At 36.8% G+C, this 15,727-nt stretch overlaps 1 protein-coding gene and 1 pseudogene across 1 annotated transcript; one reads left to right on the forward strand and one right to left on the reverse strand.

Annotated features, from left to right (window-relative positions):
- Positions 1–31: 31 nt before the first annotated feature.
- LOC113239301 (aldo-keto reductase AKR2E4-like) lies at positions 32–6,164 on the forward strand (the record flags this gene model as incomplete). Its single annotated transcript, XM_026476221.1, has 5 exons — positions 32–148; positions 1,029–1,199; positions 1,907–2,098; positions 4,364–4,472; positions 5,868–6,164. Coding segments are annotated over 5 exons (717 nt in total), but the record flags the coding sequence as incomplete, so codon positions are not given.
- Positions 6,165–10,876: 4,712 nt separating this feature from the next.
- Positions 10,877–15,727, reverse strand: part of LOC113239303 — a 6,495-nt pseudogene continuing 1,644 nt past the window's right edge.

Raw genomic sequence — 15,727 nt, forward strand, 5'->3', positions numbered from 1 at the left:
TTAAATAAAGTAATTTTAATATAGTTTTTTTTTACAGCTGGCCCAAAACCGCCACAGGGAGGTGATAAAAGCTTTAAAAGAGTCCTTAAGGCTGATGAGTTTGTCTTATGTCGATTTGTACTTGATCCACAATCCTGTTGCTTTTACGGTATGTACTTGAATATTAATATAAAATTATTTACAATAAATACATATACGTGCCGTGGCGGCGGTATTATCTGCTAACACAGGTTAAATCCTTTTGTAGGGTCTGGATATTGCCTGACTGGTCGGCAATCAATCAATAACTAATAATTACTAATAATAATAATAAAATTTATTTATTTCCACAAATTACAAATAGATACAATAATACACATAACGGTTTCAGAAAAAAACAATTACAATGAAAGTGGAACAGGAAGTAGCAAGTAACGACACTGACTCTTGAACTAGGTAAAAACTTGTATCTCAAGAGACAGAGATTCAAATGGATGAGTTCCTTATCATTATTTTAAAAATTTGTGTGTGTGTGTGTGTGTGTGTGTGTGTGTGTGTGTGTGTGTGTGTGCGTGCATGAGTGAGTGGGTGCGTGCATGTTTGTGTGAGGGGGTGCGTTGTGGTTGTGGGCTGATGGGTTTGAAAAAACCTTCTGGACTTTGCATCGGCAATACGCTGGACAGTAGCCGTAACGTAATGACAAGTGCCAATGACTTAGGGCGTAACAAAACTTTCTGTTTTTGAGTAGTTTAGTCTTCTGAGCCAATTTGTGACAGATTTCTTAGCCTCAAATTTACTTTTATCGGCAATATTTAATTCATTATTTATTTTGTTAAAAAGAAACCGACCTAGGAAGAAGAAGAATCTGTGGCCAAATGACTTACTATATATTACTGTATTATTTATGTAGTATTTGTAATGGTTATCAATAAAAAAAGTTATTATTTATAATTATTTAAGTTATATACTTATATTTCTCACAAGTTACCTCTCTAACATAACTGAGAATCACCATTTATGTTAAGCTTTATTTTTATTTTCGATCCTAGCCAGACGAAAGCGCTTATGACTTAATCGACTACTTGGACACTTGGAAAGGCATGGAAGAAGCAAAACGTCTGGGTCTAGCAAAATCAATAGGAATATCCAACTTCAATATCACTATGATTGAACGGCTGCTGGCGAACTGCGATATTCGACCTTCCGTCTTGCAGGTTGAGGTAAGTTTTGTCTTGATCATAGTTTCCCAAAGTGATCCCTACCGACCCCTAGTCGGCGCTGAAGAGTCCTATAGTAGGGGCCTCGGAAACAACTGTCCAGGGGGTGCTACCGCAATTGAAAAAAATCCTGTTTTATCTATATGTATATACTACACTGACTACATCTCTCATCTCTCTATATCTCCCTAATGGAAGAATGGCATAAGTAAAAATGTTTATTGCACCATTGGATACAGAAAAATATAACCCACTTCCTCTCCAATTCTTGTAACTCAATCGACAATATAGATGTTTGCCATCCGAGACATCAATTCTTACATTCACCTAAACCCATTGATACAGTCCGCTAGATGTTTTGGTTAGTCGAAATTATCTTCTCTAATTATCGAAATAATCGGCGTTATTTTTTATTATCATGCGCGGGCAAAAGTTTGGGAACTTATGGTCTCGACCGTTAACAAAGTAGGGTGACCATTGTATTGATGAAAATAGACAATTAATTTCAAAGCAAACTTTTCGTCGAGCCACCGCTTGCGGAAGCTCGATTAAAGACCACGAATTGGTTCGAAACATTATGAGCAAAAATTGAAAAAAAATGACTCAAATATACCAACGTGAATTATCCGTTACTTTAGTTTAATCTGACGGTAGTTTTCTATTTAAAAACTACATGAAATCTTAATTATAGATGTAGTTTTTCTTACCAGGTAAACCTAAACCTAGCCCAAAAGAGACTAGTGGACTTCTGCAAAGAGCAAAACATCGTAGTCATGGCCTACTCGCCCTTTGGTTCATTGACATCTTCGGAAGGTCCTCCACCGAAAGCTGATGACCCTGTGTTACTGGGTATCGCTCAGAAGTACAAGAAGACCCCTCATCAGATTGTACTTCGATATTTGGTAAAGTTTTTGTTTCACTATAGTTTTAAACCTCGTAAAAGGCAAAATTTCAATATCAGCCGGAATCTTATTACAGGAGCTTTGCCCCTGTGAAGACGACTGTCAAAAATAGCCAGTTTATTTTTATTCCTCATATTACTGTTGTCTGTCACTATTTTTAATTACAAAATAATACTATTCTCTTTAACGTAAATAAATGGACGGTGTTGTAAAAAACTCGAGTCTGAGAGTCTACATTTTAGGACTCGACTCCAATTCACAAGACTCGACTCATAAAAACAGAGACTCCACTGCTTGATGTATTACGAGCCTATCGAGTTTCCAAATAGACTCGAGTGTGACATTAGTGCTCGAGTCTATTTTTATGTAGAGGCGAGCTCGAGTCTGGCGAGTGCTTGCTGAGTGGTGTTGTGATATGTGTGTTAACACGGAAGAAAAAACCAATGGATGTGCCTTAAGCCTCGTTTACTATTAGAACCCATGTCGCGAAAACTCACACAGTCTTAATTTGAAACATATTTGAAACACTACAAAATCTTGATCTTAGAATAATAGCGCATAGAATGATAGTTTCATATCAAACGAACTGTCACAAGTGAGGCAAAAATCCAATTCATGTAGGCTAGTTTTAGTAGTAGGTTAAATTTCGGTTTTAGTGAATATTTATATAAAAATACAAGTTGAAACGCGTTACTTCCTTGTGGAATGTGATGTTAGTATCTATTTTATGTTTGTCTGGCGTATTTTTACACTCATTTACCGCACATTTCGTCATTTTTAGCTAAAATTCTGGAGCTGTTCGCGGTGCAAGTTGACCTTGAGCACTGAAGGCCCGCCCGCTCGTGTAGGCCCTTTTAGCGCGCTTCAATTTGCCTCACTTAGCGTGTGCGGGCTAGGTTTCTATGCGTTATTATTCTAAGATCTGGATATTGATTGGTCGTAGTTTCAAATTTGAAAAAGAAATGACAAATTCTGTATTGTTAATATAATCTAAACTTTGGCTAGTTGGCATATCGTTGTAAGTTCCATACCATCAATAACTATTACTGCAAGTTTTTCGTTTTGGTATTATATTAAAAACTCAATAAATGTGCTGCCATCTAGCGGTTTTTTGCTAAACGACGACGAATATGAGTTATTAATTTAGTTCTTCAAAAAAGAAGCGACCATATTGCAGAGGTATACGCTTTACTTTCGTTTCTTGTAACAAAAAAATTATTTCGATAAACAGTAAATTTAAAATTTATTAAAATAAGGCGGCCACGGGTAATGTTTTTAGTGTGGCTATCGTTTTTTCACTCCAAAACAACACAATAAGGCATTCTTTTAGGATTTTAGAGAATTTGAACGAAAGAATGACCCAACCATACCATACAAAGCGAAAATGGCTGCCTGAGCTCACATAGGTCTTTAGAAACCTATAAGTTGGCACGCGTCTGACGCTAATAAACCACTTCTATCTGGTGTGTTAAACTGTGATATAAGTAAGTAACATCTTTTTTTTTAAATCACCATATTGGGGTTTATTTTTTATTTTATTGGCAGGTAATAGTTGTTGTTCATTAAAATTTATATAATCGGACTTCGTAGAATAGAAGTCTCTTTGAGTCGAGTTTTGGAACTCGAGTTTACGATTTGAGTTCTTTTTAGACTCGAGTGCGTGCTTCGAAGACTCGCGCTCGACTTGACTCGGACTTGTATTTTAGCCACCGAGGCATGCTAACTTGAATCGAGTTTATAAAATGTAGACTTCCGGACTCGAGGTTTTTTCAACACTATCCCATGATCGCAAACTCACAGACGGGAATAGAGCCCCTTAACTTACGGATAGACGTTGGCTCTCTGTGTGTGTTCTACCGTCTTTACAATGGGGAGTGCTCTGAAGAACTTTTCGAACTGGTGCCACCGTCTCGTTTCTACCATCGCAACTCCCGCCAAAGGAGTAGAGTCCATCTCCACATCTTAGATACCTGGCATTGTAAGACCACGCGGGCATCTCTTTCGTTTCTTCCTCAAACCTGAAAGATGTGGAATGATCTTCCTCCTTAAGTATTTCCTTTGCGTTATGACATGGAGTTCTTCAAAAAGCATGTTTACAGGCTCTCAAAGGCTGACAACGCATAGGCAGCTCATTTGATGTTGCAAGTGTCCATGGGCGACGATGACCACCTCCCATCAAGTGGCTCGTCTGCTCGTTTGCCTCCTTCTTTACTAAAAAAAATATATTCCTTACTTTATAAAGAACGTTTATTGCGCTATTTTCAGGTGCAACGAGGTTTAGTACCGATACCAAAGTCGTTTAACAAAGCCAGAATTGAAGAAAACATCAACATTTTTGATTTTGAATTGACGCCTGAAGAAATGGACACTTTGAGTAAGTTCTTAGGACACTATTTTCAATTTAAAAATCCCTTTTCGTCCAACGAATTAATATTAGATTTCTCCATCTCATATTTTTTATTGGTTATAAACAAAACCTTACAATTAATTACATTGTAGCCTTACACGGGCTTATGTGTAAAATTCTAACAACATCGCACGACTATTGTGTACCTACTATTATCATAAACAACAAACTTTTTGACTCGCCGGGGTTTGTGGTTAGCTTTAGGGACGGACACGTTCGTCTGCCCTGGTATGGTGTGTGGCTGGGGCGTTCGTCCCGCGCGCAGTTAGAGCGTCTTAGTAGCGGTCTAGTATAGGTCTAGGCCTGAAGCGAGGAGAGACGCGCGGGGCACGTGAGTTGCCGTTTAAGTCGGTAGCTATGTCCAGATATTGTCGCAGGACACTATTACTTGGCATCTCCGGCACTAACCCGGAGAGCTAGTAGAGAATGAGCTAGACGTCTTCTGGTCCTTCCGGCCGCGTAGGAATTTGGGAACTGGAGAGACGCCGTTCATTCGGCGTCGGGAGGTGAGCGTGCCTTACAGCTCCGTCACCAATGAGGAGATTTGGTAGTCGACTTAGAGTCGGGGCGGCTCAGCGGTGGCAACCGTTAGTCGTGCGGAACGCGACGTGAAGTGAGCGTGCCTACAGCTCCGGTACCTATCTGACGCGGCTCACCTAAGCGGCCTTACAGTGAACCGGGTGAAGTCCGTGCAAACGTGCTGATTTTTGGTTAGGACCTGATTTAGATGGTCCCTGTGCGGTTTCGCTCGCACAGGTCCTAGTGACCTTCTCGTATACCCTAAGGGTCGGTAGAGAGGGTCACTATAATCGAAACTAATGTAGAAAGATATGGGGTTGGCCATCTCTGCACAGATGGCATCCAGCACGCTGACATCTATCCCATATAAAACACACGTTCAGTATGGACACGATATCCATACGAGTAGTTAAAAACGGTCAAACCATGAATCGACATGTTGTTTATAATATTAGTACTTAATATGGACCTGTAAGGTTGTTAGTATTTAATAAATAAATAACGCACACACTCAACATAGCCCCGCACTAGGGAAACCCTGTGTCGCGGGTGCCATGGACATACACATAGACAACCACAAATTACACCCAAACTCACGAGAGAAATAAATGTAAGCCATACAAACATTTCTCCCGGCCCGAGAATCGAACCTGGGACCTCTGCGTGGCAATCCGGCATGGTAACCGTTCGGCCACCGAGGCAGTATACAACAGTAAAATGCCTATACTCTGTCTTTTCGCAACATCCTTTTCGCTCTTATTCCGTTGACGCAAACCTCTTTCGATCGACTCCAGTGTGTTAGTGTGGTGATACCATTATTGACGAATCATTCTTTTTCTTCAGGTAAATTCAACAAAGATTACCGCGTAGTGTATCCAAGCTTCTGGCAAGATCACCCTTACTACCCTTTTGAGAAGAAAGACGTCCCTGATCCTGATATTTTTATGAGAAATATTACTTTCTCGGCCTAACTTCGAGTACTGCGTAAACTGCAATTCTAAATAATGAATTTGATGCGCTTTATATTATGGATAAGAATTTTATCTACACACATATCATAAACCCTCTATGATGAATTAAAAAAATCGCAAATTACGACCAGCATGAAGATATACTGTTTTGTTGAAACAAATTTCTTATCTGTGAAAATGTTATTATTGCTTCTTAATAGCATCAAATTCGATTTTAATTATTACATTAAAATTTCGAACATCTCTGAAAAACAAAACAATTTGATTGGACCTCAATTCTAATATCAATCGAGATGAAGTTTTATTTGAATTGAAATGTCAATAGCAAAACACGTTACTTGATATCGAACGATATGATAGTTGGGGCCGACTCTAGTTTGTCTATAAACTAAAAACTACGGTTGTGTGACATGCGTGAGAAAAGTTTTTATTTAATGTATGTAGATAAAACGGTGTATGTAACTGTACACAATTAGGCGTTGAAACACTCGTGTGATGTTTTTATGGAACACGCCTGTCGGCTCGTTTCACCTTCACTCGTATTTTGACGCCTTCCATTATGTAACAGCTTAGAGGATGGAAAAAAATAAAAGAAAGGAGCTGCCCTAAGTACAGAATCAACGTGCATATTACCAAAATTTGAAACTTACAAATGGCGGATTTCTTTAGTGTTGTACCATAATCTATCGATAAGTCATTATCGACATGCAAATGTATGGCTTGAATTTTTGTTTCTTTAGTTTACTGTAACCAAAGTATGCCTAAACAAACACAAGTCTGATAATTTAATCTCGAGTGGTATATTATTATAAATGTCAACACACATTTTTAAACTTCAAAAAAAATTTATTTTCAACATTACAACTGATAACTTATTTAGTAAAAGTCACCAAACTGCTGTGCAGTTTGTTGGCGACATGCGCATTCTTGCTTAATTATACCTACTTTACTTGTATTTAACATTACGTAGTATTAATTGTACTTACTAAATAAAATATAAAAATTACTTTAAGAGGTACGCCTTTAACCTACATTTTAGTACATATTTACATAACGTAAACCAATAAACCTAAATAAATAAACCTAATACCAATAAACCTAATGATGGAATAGCATTGTTCTGTTAAAATTTGACTCTTCAAAATGAAGCGAACAAATGAAGATGGTCTTTGATCCAACGTTTATATTCGGCAGTCCTATGATTTCCAACCATTCTTTCTTCATTTTTTCATTTGTAGGAAAACTTGAAATAATAATAATAAAACAATAAAAACCTCATAGTGAATTGTTTTAATAACAGAATATCGATAATATGTATGCTTACAAGATCAACACTATCTCAAAATAATCGTTAACAACAATCATCAAAATATACAAACAAACAGGCAATCTAAAGTAACAAAAGCAAAATTTGGCAAGATTTATAAATAAACTACTTAAATAAGTCTAATTACATAAAACATTCAGGCTATTGTGTGATTTATAGACAAAAAAATAACACATGCCTGTGCAATGTAACATTCGATTGATTTGCAGTTTTTCTAAAGCCTTTAATGCTGCAGCGTCGCATTTTTATTAATACCTAATTATTCTCACTGTCAATATTTTTGTCCAATTTAATTATAATACATGTGAATAATTCAATAATACATTTGGAAAAACATTTGTTTTGACATTTGATGTACTTCCCTTTGACAACGGTATCATGTACCTCATGTACTTGATATGGCCACGGTTGGCATTTAAAATGACGTTACGAATTTTCGATTCCCGTGTTTGACACAGACCAATGTAATGCTATCTCTTTTGGCTTAAGACGGCACGTAATACTTAAACAAAGACAATAATATGTTTATGTTTTCGACGACGAAATGCATCATATACATATAACGTCTGATTTATATATGTCAACGTAACATGTCCTTTAGTTTCCACAGTCTAAGTGTAACAGTCACATATACTACTATAATTCAAATTTCACTCAGTCTGTTTTTGTTTTTTTTTATCCACAGGAATTGTGTGCGCTTCGTGAGTTGTTATTTCAATGGCTACGACTTTCATATTTGCGCAGTAAGCATCAATTTATATTGTCTACGGACTGTTAACAATAGATTCCCGTAAATCACGCTAATTTTATTGACACGACGTTTACTCGGATTTGGTTTGTCCACTAACTTTACCGCAATAGCAACTTCATAACGTATGCTAGTTACGCGTAATTGCTCTACAGTCTATACCCGACTATATATATTTTTAGTAGAGCCTTACCTACTTCTGCAGCCAAGCAGTAATGTAAGCGTTACTGCGTTCCTGTTTGAAAAGGTAAGGGGCTTGTCAACTTATGTGTCAAGGTGACGGTTACAGTGGCAATGCCCCTCAGATCTTAGCAATTTAAAGCTCTGAGTGGCACTGCAACTGGTATGGATACGCGTGTCGCTTACCACCAGGCGCACGACTTGTTCGTCCCGTCCTGGACCTCGGAGACCAGACAGTGTAGCTACATGAGACCGCGTCTCGTTGACTTGCTTAATCCAATAATTTATACTTAATGGGACAACCATAATTTTCCCGTGATAGTACTTAGAATGCAGTTATGGCTTTGCCTGATACGACTCAACAGCGGGACAATCTTTTTTCTCATAATTGCCTGGAAGCAGCCCGTGCAATCTTCCTCAAACATAACCGATGCACTACATCAGCTTAGCAGTCCCAACAGTCCCAAGTACGATGATAGGTAATCAATCAAATTCCTGTTTGTTACACTGGGGTAACAGTGCGGTGTGAACACGGGCTCTTAGCGGCAGCATGGTGGTAAGCGACACGCGGGTCCATAGCAGTTGCAGTACCACTCAGAGCTTTTAATCACAGCGATCTGAGGGGATCTGCCACTGTGCCCGTCACCCTGAGGCACAAGTTGACAAGTCCCATGTGCCTGTAATTTCACCAGCACCCTTACCCTTCAAAACCGGAACGCAGTAATGCTCGCTTTACTGCTTGGCGGTAGAAATAGGTAAGGTGGCAGTACTTCCCTGGACGAACTCTTTCACAAGGAGCTCTACTGCTACTAAAAAGCTTCTTCTTCTAGCGTATCAAATATGTATGTAGTATAGGTGAATAATTAGCATGTAAACATTTTGGTTGGTAAGTTTACATTGTATTAATTAAATTTTTATTGAATTGATATTCAATTATTTTTTGTGAAATTACTCCACTCGTTTGTTATAATTATTAATACAAAGATCGAGCACTCAGAAAAAACACTCAGAAAAAATTCCTTCGATCCGGTCGGATTCGAACCGACGTCTTCTTGCATACCGTGCCAGACGCTATACCAACTAAGCCACGGAACGAACCAACGGACCTCACTAATTTTTCTATGTGCTTGCGTCGTGTCTTTGTACTTTGTACTTCTTTCAACGACTTTTTAGTCGTAGCGCCATCTATGAGAAATCTATGACAGATTTATCACCCAGTTAGTACCTTTACAGCTACCAGTCCTGGCGAGAGATGTCGCTATTCACTGCATTAATTAAATTTTTATTGAATTGATATTCAATTATTTTTTGTATTTACATTGTATTTTTATGATATAAATAAGTAAGGGCGTAGCCTAATTTGTAATATAAATCGGTTAAAACTGTGTTTGTACTGTCCGAAATAAAGGATTATTATTATAGTTACTAATGACGTTGTAATTTACAATTGATTAAATAAAAATGTCATTAAAATTTTAAATTAAAGAGCGAACATTAATAATGCAATTTATTATCGACAATATAGGGGCAGAAACAACTAATACACTTTTTTTATTAAGTTTATTATTAAGTATAAAAAACACAGAACATGAATAAATTTGCCGTAATGTAATATTCAACAAAAATACAAATTTTATCAGCAAAACTGAATATAAAAATATATTTTTTAAGAATAATTTGTACGCAATTTTTCATTATTTTACCTCTCACGTTACTACTGTTAATGAAGAAAAAATGATTCGAATGGTATGGACAAATTATAATGTGCCAGATAATCACACCAATTACCTAATCTTAAACCTTCAAATTCATTGTACTGTATCAGAACAACGGAATTCACTCCTGCACACTACCAGACTCCCAGACGAATACCAATTTAAAACAGAAAACGGTAAGAATAGATCGAGAGGTTCCAGAAAAAACACAATAAGTGTCTAAGTTTTGTTGTATCTAACTCATTATGGGATTTGTAACCAAATGGTTTGCTTGTTAACACCCATAAATCTACTTATTGGACCCCACCATAACAATGAAAAGTACACTAACGAGTTAAAGTTAGTGATTCTCGAGATGTTAGTAGAATAACGACACAAATTTATAAAACGGACATGAAGGGAAACTTGGTTTATGCAATCGATCAGTAAAAATTATTCAGATGTTCTTAGAAAGGTCATGTCAAAATTATCAGTAACAAAGGGGCGTTGCTTGCTTGCTTGCTTCTGTTTTTTTTTTTCACAGCTGAATTTGTGAATTTATTATTTAAAAAAAGCGTTGAAAACACGAATTTTTTCACAATCTTACAGTCCACAAGTTTTGTATCCATTAGGCGTGTCTAAAAAGAATTATGTAAGTAAATGAAGTGAATAAAGTATGCCTGGAGCGTAGCAGGAAGAAGTTCTTTTGTTCGAATATCGCCTTCAGTGCAACGCCACAAAATCCATCAATGTATACATTGACTTACAAATAAATGGACGACGGGTCTAATACAAAAACCACGAAAAAAATGTCCCAAGTCAACCTATTTAAACGTAGTGACATGTAAAGGAATATGAAAAAGCTAAAACGTTGAATTTAAATTGTAATGTCCTCGCAGTACTGCCTAATTTTGCTTGCTTCGCTGTCAGTCGAACAAACGAAGACTAAAGCGTGAATGACGCTCTGTATACGATTTTAACGCCCTATAAGTTCCGACACTTTTTAGCGCGGACCGGACGTCCATATAATTGTAAGTCAATGAATGCGGAGTTTGATATACCATAGTGTGAGACAAGCGTGGCAGGATATAATGTATGGTAGAGACAATTATAGCCACAACCGTTGCTATTCTCTAACAGTACCACCAATATATATAAATGTCCCACGGTACTACCAGTAGTAACACTAAGAAACGGTTTTATTAATACTTATTTTTAACCTAACTATATACTTCTTTGGTATAATACAGCTCCTTAAAAAAAATTTGTGCGATTTTTTAATACACAGAAAAATCTAACAAATTTCCAAAGTATCTAGTTAGAGATTGCTCCTATATTGTCTAGATGGGTAGCTTTAATGGCTAACTTCAACAACGTCTGTATTCTTTTTAATTATTATCTACATTTTTTTATCTCGTATAGTTTTTTATTACAACAAAACTGCGCCTACATATTAAAGAAATTTTAATTATAATCCAAAAACTTGGCAAATAGAAAGTAGATCAGCAAACTATGAGTTAGTTTTTCTTTTATACGTACATACGAAATAGACATAGTTATTGTGTATTGTCAGTTTGTTACATCCAATCTTTTAAAATTATTGTTCTCTATGAACATTTTCCAAAAATATAAAAAGTGTTACCATAAACAATTTGTTGCATACCCAACTGTTTTGAATAATTATTTTCTATATAATCATAGTTAAATTTTTACAATGTTTCATAAGTTCGTTTTATATGTTTTATATTAACTAGAATAGTTTATATTATTGACAATCATATTATGCCTTGACATTGTATTGCTGCCATTATGATAATGAATTAAAAGAAAACTAAAAATTGAAGCCAGCCAATAAAACTACTTTATTCTCTTTCTCTTTACTTGTATAATATAAACTCTCCTGCGAGCTCATACTCGTTATTGACGTCACAGGGTACGTTGGCTTCGTAGTCGCACTGCATGGTTTGCTGGTTGAAGAAGAGGCCGTCCGAGCAGTAAACCGCTTGCATCACGCCGTTTGCGCAGCGCCAGTAGCGTTGGCAGTCGCCCCTAACGATAAATAATTAAATTAAAATCAGATATAATACGATACATTCGCTGAAAGAGTGCTACGGATAGCGGAAGGCCACTTGGTCAGTCTAAATAAACGTTCGTGGACAACTAGCAGCAGTAGAGCTTCGTGTGAAAACGTTCATCTAAGGAAATACTGCCATTTTACCAATTGCTGCCTCCAAGCAATAATGTGAGCATTGAAAGGTAGATGGTGAAATTACAGGCACAAGGGACGTGTCAACTTATGTCTCAGGGTGACGGGCGCAGTGGCAGTGCACCTAAGATCCGATTTAAAGCTCCGAGTGGCACTGCAACTGTTGATAGGCGTACGTGTACTGTGGATACGCGTTTCATTTACCACCAGGTGCACGACTCGCTCGTCATTTGGTATTATAAAAAAAAAGAAAACTGGTATCGCGCGACTTTGAGTGTTAATAATACTAATCATTCGAATGGGCAAACCATTCGCCTAAGTAGAATAAAAACGGATGATTACCGATACCAAATGCCATTCGGTCGGGTGCACGAGACGAATAGTTACTATATTGGAACTATTAACTAATAAAAATTGATCTCGATACTGGTCAAGTCAAAGTCAAAGTCAAAGATTATTTATTCCATAGGTAAAATAAATTTACACTTGAAAACGTCACATTTAAGCTACTGCTCGTTCACTACGCTAACCTCCCTGAGAAGAACGAGCAAGAAACTCTAGGGATTGCTCTTTTCAAAGAAACTTAAATGCAATGGAATACACTTTGAATCAAATTTGTGTGGATTCTGGAGCCGTGTCGTCTTTCCATACATCTTTATCTAACACGTAGTCTTCAATTTTGTAATATGGTTTTCGATCAAAATATTTTTAATGTAGTTTTTAAACTTAGGAAATGATAAACTTAATGTATGCTCCGGAATCTTATTGTAAAAACGTATACAGTTCCCCATAAAAGAGTTGTTTACCTTGGTTAAACGAAATCGTGGTACCATGAGTTTGGACTTAGCTCTAAGGTTAATATTATGGATATCTTCTTTCTTATTGAAATTATGTATATTTTTACGGGCATATAAAATATTTGAGTAAATGTACTGTGATGCCACAGTCATGATACCAGTCTCCTTAAACTTTCCTCTGAGAGAAACCCGAGAGCCTAGACGGTATACAGAACGAATCGCTCGTTTTTGCAATACAAATACGGTTTGAATATCTGCCGCTTTACCCCACATAAGAATCCCGTAGGACATTATACTATGAGTAACTAAAGTAAATGGTAGGCCAACTGTCAAAATAAGAATTAAAAAAGCAATAACGCAATTAGAACGTTGTAACATTAACAATTCAGTCATTTTTGTCAAAATATTACACAATCTTCTTACACAATCTACCGATAAAACTATCGACAACAATTACAAAATTTTTTTAAATATTATGAAAACTGACAACCCTACGTATGTAATTTTACTCCATCGAGTATATAACCAGAAATAGAGACGAAATAAGGGCCATCCATCCCTGGCCACTCATTAGGCAAATTGGCCTTATGTCATTTTTAAATATCACAAAGTAGAAATCTGAAATAGTACAGCGCTAACAATTGACCTATGTGTACGTCTCCGTATATTCCAAAAGTATTCTGCATTTATTGTAATAAATATAATATCTCTAACTATGAGGGGCTGTTCCATTCGGTGGTGTGGGACAAACAGCAAACATCTAATTACAAAAATGAAATATTAAATACGTAATTTTTCGATTTTCGTCCATTATAGACAAGCTGTTAAACTGGTCGATTTGAAGTGAAACAATGGACGACACCCGTCAATCGTTTCGAATTAGGGCTGGTCAATCGGAGCGCAGTTGTCATAGTAATGATTTGGCAGAATCGTTTTCAAACAAATTAAAGGCCTTTTGGTCTCTATTTCTGGTTATATACTTGATGTTTTTCTCCGCTTTCAAAAAGACAGACTGTATGTAATAATGCACGGATTTTGAAAATGTTGCTGGCAAGCACGTTTTAAAAATCTTTAAATACAGCATGCATGTACTTCGATCATCGAGTATATAACCAGAAATAGAAACGAAATAAGGACCATATATTCCTGGTAACACATTAGCGATACAGCTCTTATAAATATCAACTCCCGTTTGCACTGAAATATAGACAGGCCAACTACTGACCTGTGTGCACGTCTCCGTATATTCCACAAAATATTCTGTATTTATTGTAATAAAGACAATATCTCTAACAATGCCGTGCTGTTCTATTCGGTGGTGTGGGAAAAACAGCAAAACAACTAATTACAAAACAAACGAAATCACATTTCATCGGTAATTAAATATTGAATATGTAATTTTGCAATTTTCGTCCATTATAGCAAATCTCAAGTTAACTGGTCTATTTGAAGTGAAACAGTTGACGACACCCGTCAATTGTTTCGAACTCGGGCTGGCCAATCGGAGCGCAGTTGTCACAGTAATGATGTGGCAGAATAGTTTTCAAACAAATTAAATGACATTTCGTCTCTATGTTTCGATCCACAAATAAGGCATGATTTGTGAATATTCTCTATATTATATGCTTTATAAACCGATTTTATTACTCACCTATAAGCTATCTGCATGGGAGCGGTTTCAAGTTTACTGCAATCCAAGAAGCTCTCAAAGCTCGAATCGGTCTCATCTGAACCATCATCACCGTTATCTGGAAAATCAAATTCTTACTTCGTATAAAAAGTACGTCGAATCAAAATTCTAGCTCTTGCTAAATGTTCTCAAATGTGTTACCGACTAATGGAATCCTACATTAATATTTGTTGAAGCTTTATCGGTGACAAAATAGTTTTGTTTGCCAGCGGAGATTGTACCTAGCTCAACCCTTTACGTAACGCCATTGGTTGGTAAGAGCAAATAAGCCACAAAATTATGGTGTAAGATATTTTTTGTGAAATAACTGCACTAGTTTTTATTATGACTATTAGTCCAACGATGGAACACATGTTTTCGACCCGATGGGACTTGAATCCACGACCATACTGCGTCGTAGTATTGCTTTTACCAACAGAGCTACGGGTCAAATTATCGAGTTGTCGAAATTCTGCAAAGTATTCTTGTATATTTTTCTTTTTTATTTTTGTTTTTTTTCTATTCTTCATAGCCATCAACCAAACTATGGCGTTAAATTATATTTTTATATTGTTAAATTAATAATACATCTGTATTTATAGTGGCTAAATAATCATTAATTGATCAGTTAACTAAACTCTTTTTTAATTTCCGTGTATCTAGTCGGCGTATAAGCATTTTAAATACTCTTAAGATCCTATAACGTTTTACGAGAAAATTTTAGTAAATAATGGAAGTTAGTCTGCAAGGGGCTCTTAAACTTTTATCAACAAAACTGCTAATTTACCAATAGGTGTATCTTCAGCCTCCCACTTATTTCCACCAGAACCGTCTCCTGAGCCATCAAAGTCTCCTGATCCATCAAAATCTCCTGAGCCATCAAAGTCTCCTGAGCCATCAAAGTCTCCTGAGCCATCAATGTCTCCTGAGACATCAAGATCTCCTGAGCCCACTTCTTCACTTTCAGCTACTTCATTATCCCCAGAACCACCGTCCTCTACACTGTTAGACTCTGAACTACTGGCATCTCCATTGTCACCGCCTGAACCGTCGCCCTCTGCACTGTTGGACTCTGAACTAACATCTGGGTTTGCGTCCTCTCCACTGTCGG

Source organism: Hyposmocoma kahamanoa, unplaced genomic scaffold (assembly GCF_003589595.1).
Source record: "Hyposmocoma kahamanoa isolate Upper Pololo Valley unplaced genomic scaffold, ASM358959v1 99848, whole genome shotgun sequence".
NCBI classification, from domain to species: Eukaryota; Metazoa; Arthropoda; class Insecta; order Lepidoptera; family Cosmopterigidae; genus Hyposmocoma; species Hyposmocoma kahamanoa.